We start from the raw sequence: 19,862 nt of genomic DNA, 5'->3' as shown, positions 1-19,862 counted from the left end.
CGGCCTGGCCTGCAGGGATCAGTGAACCTCCGAGCCCCTGCAGCCTGGCCTTACCCGCCAGCTCATTGGGCTCCAGCCTACTGTCTGCGTTGATCCCACACAGCACGAAGTAGTGTGTGAAGTGGCAGGCGGCTGGGGACAAGCCTGAGCCTGGGCTGGTCACTGTGCTGCTTCTGCTCATCCCAGTCCCCCTGTGCCCGCCACCGCCACTGCTTGGGCATGAAGGGGGAGTGTCTGCGGGAGAGGCTTGCACTGTTGCAGCTGTGCTCGCCAGCCATGAGCCTGGCGTCTGACATTCGTCTTTTAGCTGAGCGGCGCTCCCACTGTGGGAGTACACACCACCAGGGGGCAGCTCTTGTGTTGAGCGTCTGCCCCCTGGTGGTCAGTGTGCGTCATAGCTACTGGCTGGTCGTCTGGTCACTTAGGCTTTTATATATATGTAGATGAGAGGCCCGGTGCATGAAAATTCATGCACTGGGGGGGTCCCTCAGCCCAGCCTGCCCCCTCTCACAGTCTGAGAGTCCTCAGGGGATGTCCTACTGACGGCTTCGGTCTGCTCCCCGGCGGGAGCGGGCCTAAGCCGCAGTCTGGCCTCCCTCTGCGGGAGGCCACTGGGCTGATCAGGGGAAGGTGCCGCCCCCATCACCCCGCTGCTGCTGCCACTGCCACTGCTGGCCACCGCAGCTGCTGGCCCTCGGCCCTCGCAGCACCACGGTGTTTTCATCAACATGGATTCCAGTCCCTTCACCACAAAAAATGACAACTTTCTTTAGGCATTTTCAAGATGTCTTTCATAAGATATGACATTTCTTTCTTTCTTTTTTATCCTCCCTGAGAATATTTTCCCATTGATTTTTAGAGAGCATGGAAGAGAGAGGGAAAGACAAAAAAAACATCAATGTGAGAGGGACACATCGATTGTTTGCCTCCTGCATGAGCTCTGACTTGGGCCTGCGGTGCAGCAGCCGCAGGGTCTGCTGATCAGGCCCTGCCTCTCTCTCTGGGTCTCGCAGCAGCCGCTGTGGCTGCTGATCAGGTCCTGTCTCTCCGAGCCTCACGGCAGCTGCGGCGACTGCTGATCAGGCCCTCCCTGGCAGAGGTGCGCGGAGGCCCCTGCCGCAGCCCGGTCCCCGATGCTGCAAGTCCCCGCCCACCTGCACCTGCTGTGCACACAGCCTGCTGATCGGTCGTTATTGTGACGGCGTCCCGAACAATTTGCACATTCCTCTATTATTAGTACAGATTAGCTTTGTACTTAGTAGCTTGCCAGAACCATTGAGAGGGATTCAGTAATTTAGTACATAATTGGTTTCTATCAAAACATCAGTTAATAGAGTAATAATTTAATAATTCATTAATTTATATTTAATTGTTAGACTAATAAGATGTTAGTCTTTTTTAAAATATTATATAGAAAAACTGAATGAAAACGTGTTTGGTTTATAAATAGAAATGATAAGGATATGTGATATGAGTAAATGAGTTTATGTTTTGAACCTTAAAAACTCAGTTTTGAAAAAGAAGTTGTAGGAGTTCTGTCTGCATTTTGAAGAGAGGCTCATACAAATTATTTTCCTACTTTTTTAGACATTCACTTATATTAGCTATTACCAGAAAGTGTCATAGTTGCTGGACTTGTTAATTATTCCAAAAAGCAAAACATAGCATACCAGGAAGCCAAATACGTGGGCTTTCAGGATCCTTTCAAATTCACAGTTTAAAGTTCTTTTTATGTTTGCTTCTAAGGGAATTCAAGTTTGGACCAATGCTAAGGAATGCTTTAGCAAGATGTAATCCTGTGAAATGAATTTCTCTTCAATCAAAGTGCCCCAAAACAGAAGCACAAGTAAATAAATAATTTAAGTTGCTACCCAGTCTACACAAAAATATATGTTGACTAAATTCAGCTGTCTTTAATTTGATTGTAGTTGTATTTATATAGCACAAAAGGATGTATTTTCATGAAGATTAAATATTATAATTTGAGGTTTTGGGGACTGGTGCTGATTCCGAAAAGTTAATTTGATAAAATATACCAACAGATTGTCAGGCTTCTGAACCAATGACTGAGTGTCACGATGTTGGGTAATTTCTAGATGTTCATTTTAATTCCAGCTATTTTAGATCTGTTTATGTAGAGAGTTTTTCCCTAAGATTGAATTCCTATCTTTACTTGGTAAGACTCACTGATCTGTTGTAGGGGGTTATTTTTTCTTGCCTTATAGTTGAGCTGTTTGGTTTGACAAAGCTCAGCAGAAACTTAGTGTGCAATCTAAGATTTTCTCTCGCATTCATTGATGCCCCCTATAACATTTGCATACACTAGAAAATGCCTTTAATTTGTGTTTTACCAGAATTTTGATACTGGTCAGAAATTTTATACTGCCAACAAAGAAGACTGAACTTCTCAGATATATAACGGAATACGTTGTTATGATCTAGGAACTGCTATAATAGAATTGTGTATGTTACATAAAAGCATTAAATTCTTCTCAAATAATTCCTAACCTCAGTGATGAGCCTAAATTTACTCTGCTTGGCTCTCTACACATGGCATTTCAGGGTACAAGATGTATGTAGCATTTCAATGTATGAGATATATGTAGTGCACATATGTGTTCGTATCTTCATTATTAGCATCCTTCTTTCCTATTGCTTGGCTGTAATTTTTGTAAAGGTAAATTATATTGTTTTTTGATGTGTTTTTGTGGTATATGTTCAGAAGCCAAGCACCCTCAGTTTGCTAGCTTTGCAGAATCTTCGATGTCTCATTAGTAATTATGTAAAAAAAAAAAATTCCCCAGTACTGTTCAACATTTGACTTTTTTACGTGTTCAAAATGTTGCTGGATTTTTGTGCTGTTTGCCAAACTTATACAATAAATAAATGAAGTATTGTGCTGATTTTCATACGATTTCTATTGTTTTAATAAAGTGATCTATATATATTAGTAGCTGATGCCCTGTGAAAAAATAATACATGCCATATTATGTTTTGAAGTGTTTAATTATATAAATTTGTCTTATGGCAAAATGTTGGGTTTTAAAATATATATATTGAAATGAGATGATTTTTTAAATTTTACTTATTTTTTAAAGAGAAAATTGTTAGAAGCAAAAGTTATCTTTCATTCCATTGAATTATATCATCTCTTGACTCATGAACTTAAGTATTCAGTTGTTTCCTACTAGCTGACTTAATTTGTTTCTTTTTGGTGGTGTTGTTAATCTTCATTCAAAGATATTTTTTCCCATTGATTTTTTTTTAAAGAGAGGGAAGGAGGGAGGGAGGGGGGAGAGAGAGAGAGAGAGAGAGAGAGAGAGAGAGAGAGAGAGGGAGAGAGAGAGAAAGAGAGAGAAAGAGAAACATCTATGTGGGAGACACATTGATTGGTTGCCTCTGGAATGTGCTCAGACCACAGCCAGCTGGGATCAACCTGCAACCCAGGTACCAGGTATGTGCCCTTCACCAGGAATTGAGACCCTTTGGTGCATGGGCTGACGCTCCAACCACAGAGCCACACCTGCCAGGGCTAGCTGACTTAATTTGATAATGCCATTGTTACTTATGATTTCAAAGATGAATTAGGAAAAATATTTTATTATGTTCTCTAAAATATACAGACATTCATTTGGTTGTATGTATATTTAACTAGGTATATCTTGACTTGGATTGATTTTGAAAAATTCATATCACAATCATTCCTTTTTAAAAAAAAACTCTCTTAAAGGAGTTTTATGATGGATATGATTTTTGGTACTATCCACAATAAGGATAAAGAAAATAAAATACACATGCAGTAACACTTTCGGTATTTAAAAATTAGGACTCAAAATGAATTATGAAAAGGGGGGTGGTGTTAGATTTCCAAAGGTAAATATAAAAAGATAGTGTAAGCAGTAACTAAAGAAAAATTATTCATTACATTAATTGAAATACTTAGTAACAAGAAGATTCCATCTTGACAGTGTATGCAGTCAAAGCATTAAAATTAACTGAAGTCATACTTTCATTTGCATCCAGAAACTTGAGTATGGATGAATGAGTCACTTGTAATTATAACATAGTATGCAAAACAGGAACTGAGGATTTTTAAAATCCAAGCATCCTTAGAATAAACACACACCCAGCTTGGGACGGAATGAAAAAAATCCAAGAGTTATGTAACAGCAATGTTAGACTTTCAACATCCTTATCATCACTCTAGATTTATATGCATACTTTCCTTCTGGGTAAACTTTACTGATTTTCCTAAAAAATGTTCACTAAAAAAGATTTAGGAATTTCTTTAAAGGTTGAATAACCATAGAAATTCTATATAATAAAAGCTTAATATGCCACTTGATCAAACTGTTGCTATGACATGCACTGATCACCAGGGGGCAGACACTCAATGCAGGAGCTGCCCCCAGCCTGTAGGCCCTAGGCCAGCCAAGATGGGTGCCAGCCGGGGCCCCCCAATATATTTATATATTTGAAAGGAAAAAGAAGCAAGGGAAATATAAACAAATTAAATCCAAAGTAAGTAGAAGAAAGGAAATATTAAAAGAGCAAAAATCAGAGTTAACACATTGCGGATGGATCATGAGAATTTTCGCTTCATATTACACAGTGTTTTACAAAGTATACTTTAAAAAGATATTAGCTTATAAGAACATGTAATAAATAACTTCAAAATGCAATGGGTATTTAATTTTAAAGGGTGCCTTTAACATTTATGTAAAACTAGAGGTCTGGTACACAAAAATTTGTGCACTCGGGAGGATCCCTCAGCCCAGCCTCTTGCAGTCTGGGACCCCTCGGAGGATGTCCACCTGCTGGCTTAGGCCTGCTCCCTGGGGGATCGGGCCCAAGCTGGCAGTCAGACATCCCTCTGGCAGCCCGGCAGCCCTCGGGGGATGTCCACTTACCAGCAGGGAGCAGACCTAAGCTGCAGTTGGACATCCTTAGTGCTGCTGAGGAGGCGGGAGAGGCTCCCGCCACCACTGCTGTGCTGGCAGCCATCAGCCTGGCTTGTGGCTGAGCAGAGCTCCCCCTGTGGGAGCACACTGACAACCAGGGGACAGCTCCTGCATTGAGCATCTGCTCCCTAGGGTCAGTGTGAGTCATAGTGACCAGTCATTCCCAGTCGTTCTGCTGTTAGGGTCAATTTGCATATTGCCCTTTTATTATATAGGATTTTTTTTTTTTGTACTCATTCAATAGAAACTTATCTGGCCACTAGGTAAAGCTAGCAATAAAACTACTGGTCCACCATGTGTTAACAAAGCCAAAAGTTGGTTCTTTGAGAAGATTAAGTTAAACTTCTAGCAAAACTGGCTGAAAAGAGAAAACACAAATTATCCCTATCAGAAATGAAATGGGGGATGTTGTTATAGATCTTACAGACATTGAAAGGATAATACGGAATATTATGGACAACTTTAAACCAATAAATTACATGAAGTCAATGAATTCCTTGAAAAATATAGCCTACTAAAACTGATATAGATGAAATAGAAAATCTGAATAGCTTTATATCAAAGAAATGTATTATCAAAAATCTTTCTACAAAAGAAAACTAAGGTTCAGATGGTTTCATCAGTGAGTTTTAACATACATTTAAGGAAGAAAAAGCTTTAATTCTACACAGACTTTTAGAAAACGGAAAAGGAAATACTTCTCAATCTTTTTTTACAATTGAGGTAACATTGGTTTATAACATTGGTTTATAACATATAAGTTTCAAGTGTACAATATTATACTCGATATCTATACTATAGCATGCTCACCATCAAAAGTATCATGTCGCCCTAACCAGTTTGGCGCAGTGGATAGAGCGTTGGCCTGTGGACTGAAGGGTCCCAGGTTTGATTCCGGTCAAGGGCATGTATCTTAGTTGCGGGCACATTCCCAGTGGGGGGTGTGCAGGAGGCAGCTGATCAATGTTTCTAACTCTCTATTCCTCTCTTCCGCTCTGTAAAAAATCAATAAAATAAGTTTTTTAAAAAAAAAAGTATCATGTTGGCTGCCGCTATTTGAGGCCCAGCAGCTGCTCCGCTTCCTGCTGCTGCTCCGTTCCCCAGGCGCCAACATTCCGACCGAGAACCCCCGGGAGGCTGACTCGCCATCATGGATACTCTGTCCAAAGCAAATGACACTTTTGCCATAAACCTTTTGAAAAAGCTGGGTGAAGACAAATCAAAAAACATGTTTTTCTCGCCCTTCAGCATCTCCTCTGCCCTGGCCATGGGGGCAGGTGGAGACACTGCGGCCCAGATAGTCCAGGCACTTTATTTCAGTAAAAGTGGTGGCGGAAGTGAAGATGTCCACCAGGGCTTCCAGACGCTCCTCGCCGAGGTTAACAGGGCTGGCACGCAGTACTTGCTTAGAACTGCCAACAGGCTCTTCGGAGAAAAGTCCTTTGATTTCAACTTATCTTTCAAAGATTCCTGCCTCAAATTCTACCAAGCAGAGATGGAAGAGCTTGATTTCTTCAAAGCTGCAGAGGAGGCTAGAAAACATATCAACACCTGGGTAGCTAACAAGACAGAAGGTAAAATTACAGAGTTGCTGCCTCCAAATTCAGTTAATCAAAGTACTCCTCTGGTTCTTGTGAATGCCATCTACTTCCAAGGAAACTGGGACAGCCAGTTTAGCAAGCACCAAACCCAGGAGAGACCATTTAAAGTTAGCAAGAATGAGCAGAAACCTGTGCAAATGATGTTTAAAAAATCTACCTTTTATATGACCTATGTCGGAGAAATATTCACCAAAATTCTGGTGCTGCTGTAAGTCGGCAAAGAGCTAAACATGATCATCATGCTTCCCGATGAACATGTCGACCGGGAAACGGTGGAAAAGCAGCTCACCTATGAGAAATTCATAGAATGGACCAGGCCAGATATGATGGATGAAGAAGAGGTGGAAGTGTTCCTCCCTAGATTCAAACTGGAGGAGAATTATGAAATGAAGGATGTCCTTTACTCTATGGGCATGACCGATGCCTTTGAGCAGGACAAGGCAGACTTCTCTGGAATGTCGTCAGGGAGAAACCTGTGTCTGTCCAAGGTCATTCACAAGTCCTTTGTGGAGGTCAACGAGGAAGGCACAGAGGCTGCGGCCGCCACTGCCGCCATCATGCTCCTTCGATGTGCGAGAATCACACCCAGGTTCTGTGCTGACCACCCCTTTCTTTTCTTTATTCAGCACAGCAAAACCAATGGTATTCTGTTCTGTGGCCGATTCTCCTCCCCTTAGGAAAATGGTCGACACTGCCTGTAGCCCTTCTCCTGTCTCCTGCTGACCCACTTTCCTCTGGCACTTCACAGTGTGCCTGAACCCAACAATAAAGGGCCTAGTTTTGAAGTAAAAAAAAAGTATCATGTCCATCCGTTACCATACAGTTGGCTCCCTTTACCCATTTCCTCTTCTCTGGTAACCACCAATCAGTTATCCATATCTATGAGGGTTTTTTTGGTTTTTGTTTGTTTATTTTTTTTAATAGTCCACATATGATTTTTGTCCTTTTTTTTTCTTCTTTTAAATATGAAACACTTCATGAATTTGCCTGTCATCCTTGCACAGGGCCATGCCAATCTCTGTATCGTTCCAGTTTTAGTGCATGTGCTGCCGAAGCGAGTGCTAATTTTTGTCCTTTTACATCTAACTTATTTCACTTAGCATAACACTTGTTGCAAATGGCAGTGTTTCATCTTTTTTTAAAAATTATTATTTTTTAATCTCATCTTTTTTTAAAAATTACTATTTTTTAATCTTTATTATTGAGAGTATTATAGATGTCCCCTATTTTTTTCCCCCTCCACCTGGCTCCCACCCTGCCCCAGGCCTTCACCACCCTTTTATCTGTGTCCATAGGTAATGCATATATACATATAAGATCTTTGGTTAATCTCTTCCCGACCCCTTTCTGCCCCCCTTCCCTCTGAAATTCGTCAGTCTATTCCATGTTACCATGCCTCTAATTCTAATTTATTCAGTTTATTTTGTTCATTAGATTTCTTCATTTATTTTGATTTTTAGATTCAATTGATAGGATATGTGTTGCCATTTTATTGTTCATATTTTTCATCCTACTCCTCTTTCTCCTCCTCTCTGCCCTCCTCCTCCTCCTTTTCCTATTCCTTCTCCTCCTTCTCTCCCTCCTCCTCCTCCTCCTCCTCCTCTTCCTCTTCTTCCTCCTCCTCCTTTTCCTTCCTCTTCCTCCTTCTCTTCCCTGTTATCCTCCTCCTCCTCCTTCTTTTCCTTCTTCTTTCTTCCTCTTTTTAAAGAATACCCTTAAACATTTCATGTAATACTGGTTTTGTGGTGATGAACTCCTTTAGCTTTTTCTTGTCTGTGAAGCTCTTTATCTGACCTTCAATTCTAAAAGATAGCTTTGCTAAGTAGACTAATCTTGGTTTTGTAGGTCCTTGCTATTCATCACTTTGAATATTTCTTGCCACTCCCTTCTGGCCTACGAAGTTTCTGTTGAGAAGTCAGCTGACAGTCAGATGGGCGCACCCTTGTAGGTAGCTAACTGCTTTTCTCTTGCTGCTTTTAAGATTCTCTCTATCTTTAACCTTTGGCATTTTCATTATGATGTGTCTTGGTGTGGGCCTCTTTGGGTTCCTCTTGTTTGGGTCTCTCTGGGCTTCCTGGACTTATAAGTCTATTTCTTTCACTGGTAGGGGAAGTTTTCTGTCATTATTTCTCAAATAGGTTTTTAATATCTTGCTCTCTCTCTTCTTTTGGCACCCCCATAGTGAGAATGTTGGTATGCTTGAAGTTGTCCCAGAGCTCCTTACATTATCTTCAGATTTTTGGATTCCATTTTTTTTTTGCTCTTCTAATTGGGTGTTTTTTGCTTTCTTATATTCCAAATTGCTGATTTCATTCTCGGCATCCTCTACTCTACAAAAGAATCCCTGTAAACTATTCTTTATTTCAGTTAGTGTATGCTTAATTTCTGACTGGTCCTTTTTCATGCCTTTGACATTCTCATTAAGATCCTTGAAATTTTCATGAAGATCCTTGAGTACCCTGATAACCATGGTTTTGAACTCTGTATCCAGTAGTTTGCTTGCTTCCATTTCTTTCATTTGTGACATGTTTCTTTGTCTCTGCATTTTGGCTGCTTCCCTGTGTTTGTTTCTATATATTAGGTAGAGAGGCTATGTCTCCTGGAATTGATAGAGATGCCTTGTGTAGTAGGTATCTTGTTGGGCCCAGTGGCCAAGCCTCTCCAGTCACCTGAACTGCGCACTCTAGGTGCACCCCTTTGTGGGCTGTGTGCACAGTCTTGTATTTGAGCCCTGATTGTTATTGGCACCACTGGGAGGACTTGACCTTTAGGCCAACTGGCTGTGAGAACCAGCTGAGACTACAGTAGAAGAACTGCTGTGCAGGAGACACCGCTATGGAGCAGGACTTGCTTTGTTGCTCACTGAGTCTGAGTCTGCCCCTTGAGTGTGTCACTTGTAGATGTGTAGAGTTGTAATCTGGTATGGTCTGAAGCTATCCCCTGGGTGCACTGGCTCTGGGGCCTCCCGGGAGGTGCAAACTCAGCCACTGCCTGGAACCACCCGGCAGGAGCTACAGAGTGATCTGAAGATGGCTGTTACTTATGTTGGGTGTGGAAGTTCTCAGGAGAGGCCAAGCTGTGAAGCAAGGCAGGCTGGTGCTAGTGCCAGTCTTGGGCCTCTTATTGATAGGTATGGGGTATGCTGATGCCAGCTGATGTTTGTTTGAGAGATTTTAGAAAAGTCTGAAGCCTGAGCTAGGACAGGCCATTCATATCTGCAAACAGCTTGGATAGAGCTGCAAATCGGGTGGGGTGGGGTCTCAGGGAATCACCAGGGTGGAGGAACAGTGTGGGCCACACTGATGGAAACTCAGATATGGCTGCCGGTCAGCTCTGCAACAGTGGAGGTCCCAGCACAGGAACAATGACCCCTGTGAACACTTCCATCTGGGAGAAAGCTGCCCCTGAGTTCCTGCCCTGATGCCAGACAATCCAGTTCCTCCCTGTATGTCCCTGGATTCCCCCAAAGTTGCTACCCAGCGCTGGAGCTCAGAGGAAGGGGAACCATGTAAGAACTGCCTAGACTCCAGCCACCTCCATGTCACTCAGCCATAATCCCTGCTGGATTTTACAGCCTGAAATTACAGGGGCTTCTCTTCCCAGCTCTGGAACCCTGAGCTGGGGGTCTAGGACCCCTTGCTTCTCACAGGAGGCCTCTGTACCCGAGATATCCCTTGGATTGAAAAAAATAAACACCACATGTGGGTGTTGGGCCATCCCATTCTATGCCTCCACCCCACCTACCAGTCTCGATGTACTTTCTTTACTTCACTAGTTGTAGGACTCCCATTCAGCCAGATTTCAGGCAGTTCTAAATGATGGTGGTTCTGTATTTTAGTTGTAATTTTGATGTGGTTGTGGAAGGTGGTGAGCATGTGCCCTGATGGGGAATCAAACCAGCAACCTCTTGGTGCATGGGACGACGCTCAACCAATGATGCCACACCAGCTAGGGCTCATCTTTTTTATTTAACTTATTTTTTTTATAACAAAGTAGTAGTACCATTTTTATTTTTATTTTTTATGAGAACAGTGTTACTAAAATACCAAAATGGGCCAAAGACATTCTAAGAAAAGAAAGTAAGATATCAATATACATTATTAACATAGATGCAAACATTATTAGCCTATTAGCTAATTGAATCCAGCATATATAAAGAGCGTAAACATAATATGACCATGTTATTTATCTCAGAATGCAGGTGGGTTTAACATTAAAAGTTAATTACTACAATCCACCATATTAACAGAATAAAGGAAGTATGGGAGCATAGATACAAAATTAGGAAGTCATGGGATACAGAAAATAGGAGATCCAACATAGGAGAGAGATGAAAGTTATGCCCAAGATAAGGAGAGAAGGAGTCCCAGGAAGACTCTTTACAGAGTGGAGCCACAGATGGAGGGCTCCAGGAGCAAGATTCCGTGGGGAAAAGTTAGAATTGTGGGCTTATGTATAGGTTTGTCAAATGTGGAATGATATATTTGGAGGCCATTGGAGTGGGTTGTTTAGCCAATGATAGAAAGAAAACTATCATCACACTATCATAAGCAATAAAAACTCAAGGTTATTATAATATTCAGGAGAAAAGGAAATGCTTTTCAAGAAGAGAATCATAATCAGAGCATAATACATGGCTTTGCAGTTAAAAATGTTTACAGAATTGCCTTGACCAGGTAGCTGAGTTGGTTAGAGCATCATCCGGATCCACCTAGGTTCTGGGTTGGATCCCCAGTCAGGGCACATACAAAAATCAATCAATGAATGCATAAATAAGTGAAATCTCTCTCTCTCTCTCTCTCTCTCTCTCTCTCTCTCTCTCTCTCAATTTTAAAGAATATTTACATAATTATAATGGAAACATGACAATCATGGTGCTTATCCAAACATGGTGCTAACAACTCTAGTGGTTGGTTTGGGAGGCAGGTTAAGAGAGCCAAATACTCATCTTGTATGTCTTGATAAGTCAAGACAAAGTACTAGAAACATTGCTTAGAAAGGTAAATGTAAGAAGAAACAGCAAAAAGGACAAAGGGACTGAAGAATGTGGAATAGGTAGAAGAGAAGCAAGAGCTGCTATTTATATTAAACCTTTAAGTACTATTTAAATTATATCATAGACAACTGATAAAAAGTAAAAAATAATTTAAAAGTAATTTAATTTTAAAGTTTTATAGCTGATTTTATGTTTTGTTTTTAATATGTTTTTATTGATTTTAGAGAGAGAGGAAGGGAGAAATAGAAACATCGATGAGAGAGAGAGACATGGATTGGCTGCCTCCTGCACGCCCCCGACTGTGGATCAAGCCAGCAACCCGGGCATGGGCCCTGACCAGGAATGGAACTGGTGACCTCTTGGTTCCTGGGTTGATGCTCAACCACTGAGCACCACTGGACGGGCTAAAAGTAATCGACTTTAAAACATGTCCCCTGTAGAAAAAGCAAATAATACAAATAGAACAGTATGTATATCATGAGCCAGTTTCATTTTTTATATAAAGAGGATTTATGTTTTCATATGTCTTTGTGTGTCTATGCTTGGGAAATGATTAAGGTATAGATAGGCAGTTGGTTGGAATAGCAGCCTCTTTTTACTTTATTTCAGTACTGTTGAAATTTTGTACCATTATGTATTAGTCATGTAATAAAAGTCTAATTTTTTGAAGTATAGCTAAGAACCCAGCCTGAGTAGCTCAGTTAGTTGAGTGTCGTCCTGTGTACCAAAAGGTTGCTGGTTCAATTCCTCATCAGGGTACATACCTGGGTTGCAGGTTCAGTCCTCAGTCAGGGCACATACAGCAGGCAGCTGATCAATGTTTCTCTCATCTCTCTCTCTCTCTCTCTCTCTCTCTCTCTCTCTCTCAGTATGTCCTTGGTGGAGGATTAAAAAAAATGTAGATAAGAAATAATTACCCAAAGAAAAGAACATAATCTATCAAAAGAATACCCCCATACTTGAGGTGGCAAGAATATTTGTAAAAAGATATCACTATAACCAAACTGCTTTGCAACCAAAAAAAAAAATTACAGAAATTGCTACCTCAGACAATATGACCCAATAGGAACTTTGTCAAAGTTGGCCCGTGTCCTGGACAGGGCAATGAACACACTGGAAATGAATATGGATGTGGGTAATAAAAGTGACAAAAGCACACCTCTCTGAAAAAGTGGCACCCAAGGGAATTAAAGTAAGAAGATTAAAACAAATATCAGGAATTAGGTTGTCAGCAAGATGTGACTGCAGCCTACTGGAATGAAGGGCAGTGTTCACCTCTGTCCCTTCTACTTATTAGCCGATACTTTCATAAAATTATGTGTCTACTAACCACAGTGAAGTTCACTGTCCGTGTGTTAGAAGTGCTGCTTGGTAAGCATGTGGTGCACCTTATATGACAGGATGGAGAAAGGACAGATAATGCGAGGCAACAATGAGTTCAAAATGTGTGCAATAAAAAGGTAAAAATGACCTCTTTCTCCTAATCCTATATAATAAAAGGCTATTCGCAAATTGTCCCCTGGACTAGGAGCTTGACCAGGGGGTGGGGCCGGCCGGCCAACCGCCCTCGGCCCCTCTCCCTGGCTGGCTCCACCCCATCAGCCAATTGGGGTGGGGCCAGTGGGACCCCACCTGTGCACGAATTTGTGCACCAGGCCTCTAGTCCTATATAATAAAAGGGTAACATGCAAATCGACCAAACGACAGAACCACCAGTCATGACATGCATTGACCACTAGGGGTCAGATGGTCAACGCAGGAACTGCCCCCTGGTGGTCAGTGCGCTCCCACAGGGGGAGCACCGCTCAGCCACAAGCTGGGCTCACAACTGGCGAGCACAGAGGCCTTCCTCCACAGCAGCGCTAAGGATGTTTGTGGCTTAGGCTAAGGATGTTGGAGAGCCAGTTAAGCCACAGTTGGACATCCCCCGAGGGCTCCTGGACTGCAAAAGGGTGCAGGCCAGGCCGAGGGACTTGAGCCCTCCCCCGACCAGTGCATGAATGTCATGCACCAGGCCTCTAGTATTATAATAAGAGGAGAAAAAGGCAGAGAACAGTGTTAAACAATAAGCACATAAAGGCAAAGGAAAGTCAGATTCCATTCCCCCATCCTCCCCAGCGAAGTAAAAGAGGTCAAATCAAAGACCCATAATAGTGTAAGCATAAGTGATTAAGGACATACCCAAGTCTCTTTAAGATTGTGAAATTCATATTTGACATTTCAGTCGAACATTTAAAAATGTTAAAGTTAATATATGAAGATGATAAAAAATTCAAATGGTGCTAGAAGCCTATACATGGAAACGTGTGTCCTTCCTCTTTCTCGACCTCTCAGTCTCCCTGTTCTCCACAGAGGTAACCACTTTGTTAGTTCCCTGTGTAACCCTCCAGAAACAGTCTATCATGTCCATGTGTGTACACCCTCCACACACACGAATGGGAGCAGACAGTGCATACGCAGCATATCTTGAAAATTGCTCCAGTCAATACATATTCCTCTTTGATCATGTGCTATTCTATATAGGCCATAATTTATTAAACTAGCCTCATATTGGTGGAAATGAGAGTGGTTTCCAGTTTAGGGTTATTATAATGATGCAATGACTATCCTTGTCTTTATGCTCTTAGGAGATTAAGATACATTTGGTGGGACTTTTTAAAAATAAAGTTTTATACCCTACATAGTATATTTCCAATAACGGTGAGTGAACTTCATGTTCTCCTAGTTGTAGTCTGAGTATGTGGTTCATAAGAAAAGGTCTATCAGAGGTTGCCCTGTGAGGATTGCCCCCTGTCTTGGCACTGGTCAAGGTAACCAAGGGAAAGGGTGGTGTATTCTAGCGCATGCATGTCTAATTAATTCCCATGCTAGTTTTAAAGTAATTTGGCAATGACCTAGCATTTATAATTGCCTACATTTTACTCCCCAACCCCCAATGAGGTGAGCATAACTTTATTTTGTTTGTTCAAAGGGAAAAGCTATCAAAAGTACAGCAAGGTGACCAGCAATGTATTGAGGCTCCAACAGGACAGATTCTTAGGCAGGAAACTCAGGGCCTTCCCCAGGCTGAGGGGCAGGATTGGAGCGCACGGAAAGCTGGTGTGGGCCAACCTGGACATTAGCACCTTTCTGTCCCTGCCCTGCTGCCTTGCCCTTTCTATCCTGCTCCTGTGCCTCCAATTTGGGAGGAGAGAGAGAGGGGAACATGAGAGTTTCTCCAAAAGGACAGAAGTGTTGTGAGAGCACGGTGATGCTGTGTAGTCAGCACCTGATGCCCAGACCGGCAGAATGAAGGGAGATTCCATCTGGAGGCATCAAGCAGATAATGCTTCCAGGAGTTGCTACCTTGTAAGAGAATGGTGGAGAGGACTGAGCCAGTAGGTGTGTTTTCTGGTTAAGGGTAATAATAAGGCTCAAGGCATTTGTTCCCACGAACTCAATCCTGATCTTTCCTACTGAATACAGTAAGTGTGAGAATGAATTTCCAGTGGTGAAATTTATGATTTGTTAATGAGCATAATTTATTTTCATTGATACTAAGAGGATTCCAAATTTGAAAAAAAAAATTGTGGGATTCTGATTCATGGAGTTCTGGGCGAGGCCTGGAAGTCTGCATTTTCCCAAAATGTTCCAGGTGATTCCAATGAGCAACCAAGTTGAAGCACCTCATTCTAAGGACAGAGGCATTGTCCACTTTGGAGTATTTATGACACATCCCATGCCTTCTTTGCCTTCCAGACATGGTCGGAACAAATGGAGCACATAAAAGTCGAAGCCCTTCCAATATGGTCCCAGGTCATGGATGTGATGAGTTCACTGTAGGACACGTTGAGCTTGTGTGCATGAGAGCATCCAGGCCAAGGTGGCCAGGAGGGACTTGGATGTACAGGTCTGAAGCCCTGGAGGAGTGTTGCTGAAGATGGGTCCCAGAGACAGTAGCAGACAGATGCAAAGTGAGCCCTGGGAATGAACACAGTATTGGAGGGGAGAAGGCCGAGTGAAAGCAGACCCAGGGATGAAGCTGTGTATGTGGGTCTGGGCATTAGCCATTGTAACCAATCTTTCTATTTTGGTAAAAAATCAACTCCATTTTCATCCTAATCTACACATCCCTTGGCTTTTTGTTGCCATGACTACATTCCTCCCCTGTCTGCTCTTGACCAGGCCCTGAGTGCCTAACTCTTTCAACCATCTCTCACATGCTTTCCAGACCCTACCCCACCTGAGCTGATATTACCTGGAAGCCTCTGGTTCGAAGGATCCTTCTCAAAACTTAGTACCCAGAACTAAGTCTAAGTAAGCAGGGTACAGGAGGACTGCTCATTGCTGGTGCTGAGGCACCACTCAGTTCCCATCAGCAAGCTGCAGACCACCCCTGAGTGAACCAGGGTGTCCTCCCTGTTTCCCCTACACCAGTGATGGCGAACCTATGACACGCGTGTCAGAGGTGACACGTGAACTCATTTTTTTGGTTGATTTTTCTTTGTTAAATGGCATTTAAATATATAAAATAAATATCAAAAATATAAGTCTTTGTTTTACTATGGTTGCAAATATCAAAAAATTTCTATATGTGACACGGCACCAGAGTTAAGTTAGAGTTTTTCGAAATGCTGACACGCCGAGCTCAAAAGGTTCGCCATCACTGCCCTACACCCTAGTAATGCTCAAGAACCAAAGCTACATTCTATCACGTAATTTTCTTTTCTTGATTATATATGTTTATAAATAAATGTATTTATTTATATTTGAAGAAGGACCACAATTTTCTCTATAGATCTATAGATAGAGATACATAGAGGATTGGCTTCTCAGTTGGACTTAGCATATCAAAGACGTTGGTGAAACCTGAGAGAACACCAGTGTTACCCTGGTGTTGCTGTGTTCCTTAGGTGGGGATGACTGAGGAGCGCTGGCCTTGTTGTCTAAGTCCTGGCGGCAGCCCCTTGTGAGGCCTAATTGCTGGTCCACGACTCAGCAAAGGCTCCGGGATTCCCACCTCTGCTTCCTTCCACCTCCCAGCAGCTCTGGAAAGTCAATGGAAGGGACTATGTTCTCTGATTAAGAACTTGTTCATTAACCCTTGAAATACACCTGGTTCTTTCAATGATAGGATCCCAGAGTCTTCAGCTGGAAATGAACTTAGAGATGATTTCCCCTCGTTTTAAGAATGAGGAAACAGGACCAGAGAGGGGAAGTGACTTGCTCACAGTTACACAGTCAGTGAGTGCAGAGTCCCGACTTTCGGACAAGGTTCCTTCCTTTATGTATTCTCTTTCCATGCTTGTCTCCTGAGCTAATGGGCCTGTGTGGCTTCCCAAGCCTCCCTAGCTATCACATGTCATCTCCTGCTCAGTAGCCAGGAAAGAAAGGGGGATAAAATGAGTCCCCATATCAGGTCAGAGGGTACCTTGAAAGTGGTTTTGGGGGAGGACACAGGAAAGCGATTGGCTGAAATGAAGGTTGGGGATAAACGCTGCATTTCAGCCATGCAGGGACTGCACTGCTGCAAACACTCTAGAGTTCACTCCTAAACATGAGCCTGTGTATGTGACACCTTGGCGCGGTGAGCAGGAAGCCAGTGATACCTGTGTTTTAACAGGTGGTCTGAGCCCCAGAGAACTACGCATAAGCTGGGTCACACAGCGTGGGCTGGACCACGCCTGGGAGACCGGGATCCAACTTTGCTTGGCCCGGCCGGCAGGGAGGCCCCCAGAGGCTCTTTAGGGGCATGGGTAGAGGGTTTCTTTAGTTGTTGGCAGAGCCTCGGGAGTCCTGTCACCTTCCCACATGAGCTCACCAAGCCTTCATGACATCTGAGCTCCGGTCGGCTCCTTTTCGGGCCCAGCTCATGTTCCTCTCTGGGGGACATGCCCCGGCCTGGAGGTAACTGAAGACCCCTGTCTCCCAGTAGAGATGGAAACTGAACCATAGCTTTTGGTGGGGGTCCTGGATAGTCATGACAGGGCCACTGCTTGGAAGCACTAAGAACTCAGAACTGTGGAGAGCAAGGGGTGCAAAATCTGGGGCTCTCTTTGCAGTTCCCTGACCTCAGTTGCATTTATTGGTCTCAGGGCCCTTGGACCTGCTGCTTCTGCCTGAGGGGGGGCTCAGCCCCCAGCCCCATCTCCTTTATCTGGAGAACTATGCTCACAAACTCATCTCAGCCATAACCTCGTCTCAGCATCTCTGAGCTCTAAGTCAATGGGCTTCTGGCTCCCCAAACTCCCTGTTCCTACCCTGTCTTAGAATTAGGACCAGGTACTGAAATTGCTGGTTTCTGTGTGCAGGGGGCTAAGTTTTATAAATGTCCCATGTGTGTTTGAAAGAACGTGTCTTCTTCAGCTATAGGTTGCAGTGTACCACACAGGCCCATTATATTAAGCTGCTAAGGGGTTAAAATCTTTTTCCTTACTTTTTTTTTTTTTTTGTGTGTGTGTGTCTGATCTATCAATTACTGAGAAAGGTGCATGAAAATCTATTTCAGTGTTGGATTTGCCAGTTTCTCCTTAAAACTTAGTCAATATATGCATTGCACAATTTGATGCAATCTTATTAGATAAATTCAGGCTTTTAGTTTTTATATTTTTATTTAATTGAAACTTTTATCAATATGTTATTATGATCCTCTATTTATAATTATACCCTGATTATCACACCCCAACTTATATATGAGCATTTTGAAATTATATGTAATGAGTAAACTGAAAAAATTTAAGGATTGCATATGGATAAGCCATAATTTAATTAATGTGTCCTCTATTCTTAGACATTTACTGTTTCTAGTTTTTCACTTTTATAAGCCACACTATAATGAGCATCTTTGTAGACAGTTATTTCTGATTATTTTCTCTGGGTGGAGTCCTAGGAGTGGAATTATAAGATCAGGGTAGATGAACATTTAACAATTGGTCATAACAGCGCCTTCATGGCTATTGATTACATTAGAATTTTCAGTGTGAAGTCAACCAACTGACCCTTGTCGAGCGAGCTATCTGTTCCTAAAATTCTTTACGTTTTTGAGTTGGCCTTTTTTTGTCAACAGGCATCACCATATTTGTGCACCTGGTGGACAATCTGTGTAACTTAGAATTTACATTCTCCCTGTTAAATTTCACCTGTTACATCTGGCCCATCCCTCCCAACCTGTCCAAATCTCTCAGCCTCTGATTGAGCAGGGGCAGCCACCGCTATGGGGGCACAGCTTCCCTGGAGTCAGGATGGAAATGATGAGAACAGAACCCCACAGGTATACACCCCATGGAGTTATCACGTTCTTTTCCAATAAGACTAATAGTTACAGTTTATTAAACATTTACTATGCTCCACGCGCTACGCATACTGGTAGATAACTCATTGGATCACAACTCCCCAAAGTAGGTGTGATGGTCTCCATTTAACATGTGGGAATTGGAATTCTGAGAGAGGAACTCCATCTAACTGTTCACCCTGCACCGAGTGAGCAGAGCCAAGATTCCAAGCTTGGACTTGGGTTCTGGCCAGCAACCCAAACGGCCAGGCCTGCTCTAGAGGAACCTACCACGAGGTGGCAGTAGAGCCAATGGGTCCAGGAAGAACCCCTTGATTGAGATCTGAAATTAGTGGCAAAACTGCATTCCCCCGCCCTCCCCATATAAGTAACACTGACTCTTATTGACATGCCTAAAACGAGATTTTCAATAAAATACACATTAACCCAACAAGCACATACCTTGGGGCAAAAACATAATAAAGTAAACACACCTTTGAACTTGGACCTTTCTAGCCTAGATTTCATCAATGTGATTCCTCAAGGGAAAATCTCTGTTTCTAACTCACCCTCACTCGAATGATTCTCCCATATTTTCCGCCCGCCCGGCTGCCTCTGCCCACCACACTAGTACACCCCGAGCAGGAGTCAAGGCTGTAGGGCGATCCTCAACTGGGAGACCCTACCAGAATCTGGGGCAAGGGATTGACATGGGTGGTCCATGAAAGCCCTCCCGCTACCCACCCTTCCATCTGTCCAGCCTGTGAGAAAGGATGTGCCTCTTTCTTTCTAAGAGTCACCAACCCCTTTCGTTTCTTCAGTCTCCCAGTCACATTTGAGACTTTTCTGCTTCTTATTAAAAAGAAAAGGTTTTATCCTTTCTTTATAGAGTTCCTGAACAAGCACAGACTTCTGCTTGCTGGTTTCCCCTCTTGGTTGGCATCATTTTTCCCCCCAAATCATTTGAACAAACACAAGTTTATATTGTCTAACTGTATTACATTTCAACAGAAATAGAACATAAGGATTTTTTTATGGACATTCCTCCACACATC

At 42.7% G+C, this 19,862-nt stretch overlaps 1 protein-coding gene and 1 pseudogene across 1 annotated transcript in view; both read left to right on the top strand.

Annotated features, from left to right (window-relative positions):
- SNX4 (sorting nexin 4) overlaps positions 1 to 2,909 on the top strand; it is a 66,510-nt gene extending 63,601 nt beyond the window's left edge. Inside the window, exon 13 of the mRNA XM_005873129.2 lies at positions 1,747 to 2,909. Within this exon, the coding sequence (XP_005873191.1) occupies positions 1,747 to 1,794 (48 nt within the window). The 3' untranslated portion in view covers positions 1,795 to 2,909. The remainder of the gene's footprint in view (positions 1 to 1,746) is intronic.
- A 3,081-nt stretch (positions 2,910 to 5,990) lies between these two features.
- LOC102263636 lies at positions 5,991 to 7,347 on the top strand (annotated as a pseudogene).
- Positions 7,348 to 19,862: the final 12,515 nt, after the last annotated feature.

This window comes from Myotis brandtii, unplaced genomic scaffold, assembly GCF_000412655.1.
Source record: "Myotis brandtii unplaced genomic scaffold, ASM41265v1 scaffold4, whole genome shotgun sequence".
Classification (NCBI taxonomy): domain Eukaryota; kingdom Metazoa; phylum Chordata; class Mammalia; order Chiroptera; family Vespertilionidae; genus Myotis; species Myotis brandtii.
Note: the sequence above shows the minus strand (reverse complement) of the source record. Positions and strands in the feature narration are given on the sequence as shown.